The 6000-nt window shown below is 38.2% G+C and overlaps 1 protein-coding gene across 5 annotated transcripts in view; it reads right to left on the reverse strand.

The window, feature by feature from the left end:
• Nucleotides 1-1465: 1465 nt before the first annotated feature.
• The window catches only part of GPR155 (G protein-coupled receptor 155), a 41331-nt gene continuing 36796 nt past the window's right edge, over nt 1466-6000 (reverse strand). For 2 of the 5 annotated variants that reach the window (XM_017538250.2, XM_017538246.2), the window contains 2 exons: nt 5212-5349; nt 1466-2414 (listed from right to left, as the gene is read on the reverse strand). In XM_017538250.2, the coding sequence (XP_017393739.1) occupies nt 2114-2414; nt 5212-5349 (439 nt within the window). In that variant the 3' untranslated portion in view covers nt 1466-2113. Of the gene's footprint in view, nt 2466-5211; nt 5350-6000 lie in introns of all 5 variants that reach the window. The other 3 variants (XM_017538249.2, XM_017538247.2, XM_017538251.2) reach the window with 2 other exon arrangements.

The following is a 6000-nucleotide window of genomic DNA, read 5'->3' on the forward strand; positions in this document are numbered from 1 at the left end:
GTTGGTCAGGCTGGTCTCAAACTCCTGACCTCAGATGATCTGCCCACCTTGGCCTCCCAAAGTGCTGGGATTACAGGCATGAGCCACTGACCCTGGCCTCCATGTGAGTTTTTTAAAAATTGTATATTTGTTGCATTAAAAGGGCAATGGCTCTAACCCTATAAATTATTTTATAAATAACTTTTACATGAGACACTAAAAATATAATTAAATAAATATCTGAAACATGTTTAAAATAAGTTAAACCAGCACTGACATCTAATAATTAAGATGTTCAAAGGACATGTGAATAGATCTCTTTTAAATTTACTGAAGATCTCTTTTAAATTTACCTCAGATAACTGAGGATGCTATGGTCTAAATGTCTACGTCCTCCCCAGAATTCATATGCTGGAACCCAGTCCTCAATGTGTTGGAATTAGGAGGTAGAGCCTTTAAGAGGTTATTAGGTCATGAGGGTGGAGCCCTAATGAGTGGAATTAATGCCCTTATAAGGGGTTGAAGATACCAGTTCTTCCCATTTACTATGTGAGGACACAGCAAGAAGGTACCATCTCTGAGCCAGAAATTTGACCCTCACCAGACATCAGATCTGTTGGTGCCCTAATCTTGGGCTTCATGACCTCCAGAAGTGTGAGAAATAAGCTTCTGTTGTTTATAAACTGTCAAGTTTTTGATACTTTGTTATAGTAGCTGAAATAATAGACTAAGAGAAGGCAACATTTAGTAATTTTAAAAATTATATTTTTTTATACATCGACACTTAAAAAAGACTAAATTCTAAATGTAATCTTTAGAGTTTTTTTTTTTTTTTTTGTCAGGGGAGACAGCGTTTTACTCTTGTTACCCAGGCTGAAGTGCAGTGGCAGGATCTCAGCTCACTACACAACCTCTCCTTCTAGGTTCAAGCAATTCTCTTGCTTCAGCCTCCCAAGTAAGCTGAGATTACAGGTGCATGCTACCACACCTGGCTATTTTTTTTGTTTTGTTTTTAGTAGAGACAGGAATTCACCAGGTTGACCAGGCTGGTCTCGAACTCCTGGGCTCAAGCAATTCACCAACCTCAGCCTTCCAAAGTTCTGGGATTACAGGTGTGAACCACCATGCCTATCCTAGGTTTAGAATTTTTAAATACTGGCTTGAACTATATACTATATAGTTTTTTCTTTTCTAACTGCAGGGAATAAAGTAGAAGGGCTATCCTGCATTATGATGCGTTGTTCAAATACAGAAATGATACCTCATATGGCAATAATTTTGTTTATAAAATTCAAATTAATCTGCTCAAATTATTATTTGTAGCATAAAAGTTAAAGATCAGATTATACTTCTGCAGAAGGATTGTGGAGATAATATTTATGGAGGTTCTAATTCTTTTCCTTAATGGCATAGATTAGTAATTTGGGTAGAAAAGAAAAGACAAACTTTTAAAAAACTGGTGCTTCTAAGGTTTTTTTGCTTGGTTTTTTTTTGTTTTTGAGACAGGGTCTTGTTCTGTACCCAGGCTGGAGTGCAGTGATGCAATGTTGGCTTACTGCAACCGCAACCTACCCCTCTCAGGCTCAAGGGGAACTCCCACCTCAGTCTCCCAAGTAGCTGGGACTAGAGGCACCTGCCACCACACCTGGCTAATTTTTTTGTATTTTTTAGTAGAGATAGGTTTTTGTCATGTTGGCCAGGCTAGTCTTGAACTCCTGACCTCAAGTGATCCACCCGCCTCAGCCTCCCAAAGTGCTGGGATTACAGGCGTGAGCCACCTTGCCTGGCCTACACCATTTTATATAAGGGACTTGAGCATCCTCAGATTTTGGGATCTTCAGGAGTCCTGGAACCAATCCCCTGTGGATACTAAAGGATGACTATAATTATTATATTCAGTATCAGAACTTTAATTTGGTTTTCTTTTTCATAAGTCAGCTTCCTATGTATTTTACATACACACAAAATCACAGACCCTGAGCACATGGTGGGAACACATCTTATCACATTTTACAGAAGAGACAACTGAGGCTCAGAGATGTTGCCTCTGGAACTGGCCCAAGGTCACCCAGCTAAAAAGTAATGAATATGGGGCTAGAATATGATTCCCATGTAGGGTTCTCCCCTTCATAATTTAGGTCTTAGGCGAATGTGAGGGTGGGGATGAATGCTCAATTTCTTTATATCTTTCCTGTTGGAGAGTGTTTGCATTAATAGCAGGAGGACTCTGTTCAGGACTCTTTTGAAGAAATCTGTAAAATAAGTACTCATCCCGGAATTCATACTCGTTGGTAATATGTTGGATGACTCCCCCTTGTACCAGCCTGTCTCCGTATATCACAGCTTCACCACGGTCAGAGGCAAGGCCAACTTCAATTAGCCAGTTCACCAGGTCACAGCCACAGAAAGTTCCAGCAGAAGTCTTTGCACCACACCTGTGTCAAAGGAATGATTCACTCATATGTTCTGTAAATCTGGTATCAGCACTGCATGATAGAGGACAAGCAAGGAAAAATAGAAGGAAAGAAGGAAAGACAGCATGATAGTTAAAAGCATGGCAGGAAGGAAACTGTTCTGAATAGAAAGGGTTTGTTAACTCTCCTGACCCTAGAAAGACTCACTGGAGGAAAAAATATACCAGTAACGCTTGTAAAAACAGAAATGCTAAAACATTACCAAAAAATGTCATAGACAATATAAATGTACTTACAAAGAAATGCTCTTTTTATTATCAGATCTGTCCTGTACATAGCTGAATATTATATATTTTATAATTTATACTTTTAGTTATACTAAGTAATTTGTCTCAGGAACACTAAATATTTTTCACAAGCTCTTAAGTTATTATTTTCACTAAGCTATTCACATCAAACTTTTTAGCTCCATAGACATCATGTATACATATGCGCTACATACATCATAGTGTCCACAAGTAGCCTTTCTTCTTGCCCTCACCAGGCAAGACAATCCTACTGATGTGTTTGTCAGAAATTTGCTTCATTAGGAAGCAAGGACAGAATAAATGAGATCTAACTTGCTACAAATCTAAGAGTTTTAAAATGTGCTTTGTGAATCTACTTCTTGAGTATTTAAAATCTGTCTTCTTGAAACAAATATGGGATGTCTTAAGTATGTACAAATAACAAAAGAGAGAGAGATACAGGGGAAAATATCTAATTACATAAATGCTGTACATTTCCACACAAACACATAGTAGCTAGACAACATGAATCTGTGCACAAGCATCACTCAGGCTATAAAACCTAAAGTACTTGACATGGGAAATGGTGGATGAAGATCAAGATGAAAGGAAAAACAGGTAATAAAAATTTAAAAACATTTCACCATAAATGAATATTCATTAGAGTTTATATAAGAATTAGAAAAAAAGGTTACTACTCATGAAAAGTTTTCTCAAGTACATAAGATTACAACATTTTAATATCAGTATTTCATTTAGTGATGTCATCTTAATTTATGTCTTGCAACTAGAAACACTATATTCAACAAAAACCTGAATATCATAGTATGTGTTAGCTTCTTTTTGCTTGTTGATTTTTTTGATTTATAGCCTAACACCTTCTATTCCAGACACCAACAGAATATTTGTTTCCTGATGATTGTGATCAGGCAGCTGTAATAAGGGCCCATGGCCAGGCACAATGGCTCACGCCTGTAATCCCAGCACTTTTTTGGGGAGGCTGAGGTAGGCAGATCACTTGAGCTCAGGAGTTTAAGACCGGCCTGGCCAATGTGGCAAAACTCTGTCTCTACTAAAAAAGTTCAAAAAATTAGCTGGGTATGGTGGCACACACCTGTAGTTCCAGCTTCTCAGAAGGCTGTGGTGTGAGAATCACCTGAGCCCAGGAGGTTGAGGCTGCAGTGAGCTGAGATTGTGCCACTTCACTCCAGCATGGGTGACAGGAGTGAGACTCTGTCTCAAAAAAACAAAAAAGCAACCCATGGAGCTGTACAAAGTGGCAGAGAATGTGACACTGTGCAGGCTATAGATCCTGGAAAGGGGCAGGGAATAGGCCAGCATGCTCTCAGCTGGTGTCCATGCAGCCAAATGGGACTGAGGCAGCCTGGCAACCCTGCAAATTGCAAGAGCTATGCTTCCTTCCTGATAACTGGCAATCACAATGGGCCTGAAAGAGCTAACATGGAGTTCTCATTTTTAATTTCAAAAAGCAGGGTTTTGAAATTAAAACCCTGGGCGCGGTGGCTCATGCCTGTAATCGCAGCACTTTGGGAGGCTGAGGTGGGTGGATCACCTGAGATCAGGAGTTTGAGACCAGTCTGGCCAACCTGGTAAAACCCTGCCTCTACTAAAAATACAAAAATTAGCTGGGCATGGTGGCATGCGCCTGTAGTCACACAGCCAACAAGAGGGAGTTCAGGAGCTGAGTTCTAGTATTAGTTCACACCCCTGCGTCCCCGTTTCCACTCTCTGTCCCAGGCTACCTTCTGATTATAATGACACATGTGTTAAATATAGTGGCATAATATATGTAAATAAATTATCCTTAATACTAATTTTCATACATTTCATATTTTCAGTTATAGACAGAAAAGTATTTGGTTCTTTGTATTTTGTTTTGTTTTCTCTTTTATGACAACCAGCAATACTGGTAGTATAGTATTTATACAAAGTTCATAATTTCCTGCTGTATACTTCATTTATAAATTTTCTTTTTCCTCATCCAAAATTAAAAGAGAACCTGCAATATACTTCATACATTAAGGATTAGAATAATAAATATGTCACAGACTAAAGATTAGAACTTGAATTGAAACATAAGCAACAAAATTAAGAGGCAGAAATTTCATTTCATTTTCTTGACAATTGCATTTGTCAAGAAATGGTGAGGTGGGAATATAATGTCACTTCTAAATCCAATATATCTCAGAGTTTTCTGAGACACACTACTGGCCAACTTGAAAGGGGTGTTAATATTCTATGACATTTTGGTTCATTTTAAACTGAAATGTTCACATTTTGCATGGCAATCAAAAGTGATATGACATTTTAAAAACATTAAAATCATAGTAATATGACTCTTTGATGTGCCATTTCTGAAACTATAAACTGACCATAATTCTTTTAACTTTTACATGCACATGTAAAAATAATCATGTAATCAGTGACAGCCACCTCATTTAGCCCATTACCATCCAAAATTAATCATTTAAAATATAATTATCTAGAACCTGTATTGGCAGTTTGCTTACCTTCTTTCTTTGACAATGTTTCGGATACAGAGGTCACGGTGATAATGGATAAATTGTTGACAGGTCATTCTTATTTCCTCTGAAACAGGAGAATCCCTGTTTTCTGCTGTTTCTTTATTGTTCCATAGGAATTCAAGTCTGAAAATCAAATTTAAGGCCATTTTTAAGGAAAGAAAATCACTGAGAGAGAACTCTTCCTGCCTTATCACCCCATCAAAATGGCTGTACCAAGGCTGTTGATCTCCAAAGCCATCATCTACAACACCCAGACATCATTAGTCTCAGAAGCAAAAACATTCTACATTCATTTTCCTATTCAAAGCTTACTGGGGTGGAAGACTTAATCATTTTATAAACCCTCCAGACATGTTCAACCCATTTCAGGTTCTACTAATAAATGCTCCTTACTCTACATTCTACTGTTTTGAAATGCCAAGATAAATTAGAGATCAAATATTTTGTTTAATCACTGTCCTATAGAGTACCAAGACTGGAGTACAGAGCGGTTTTGTTTCAGCCGTCCTAGACAACAGAATTGTTGATTACTTTACCCCATCAACATTATGAAGCTGATAACTAAGTTCAATGACTTTCCAATTATGCTTTTCCTCTTTTATGAAATGATTATGAACCTAGCAACTACATCTTGATGATGATGATAAAGAAGAAGAAAGAACCGCCGGGCGCCGTGGCTCACGCCTGTAATCCCAGCACTTTGGGAGGCCGAGGCGGGTGGATCACGAGGTCAAGAGATCGAGACCATCCTGGTCAACATGGTGAAACCCCCGT

The sequence above is a fragment of the Cebus imitator genome, unplaced genomic scaffold, assembly GCF_001604975.1.
Source record: "Cebus imitator isolate Cc_AM_T3 unplaced genomic scaffold, Cebus_imitator-1.0 Scaffold110, whole genome shotgun sequence".
Classification (NCBI taxonomy): domain Eukaryota; kingdom Metazoa; phylum Chordata; class Mammalia; order Primates; family Cebidae; genus Cebus; species Cebus imitator.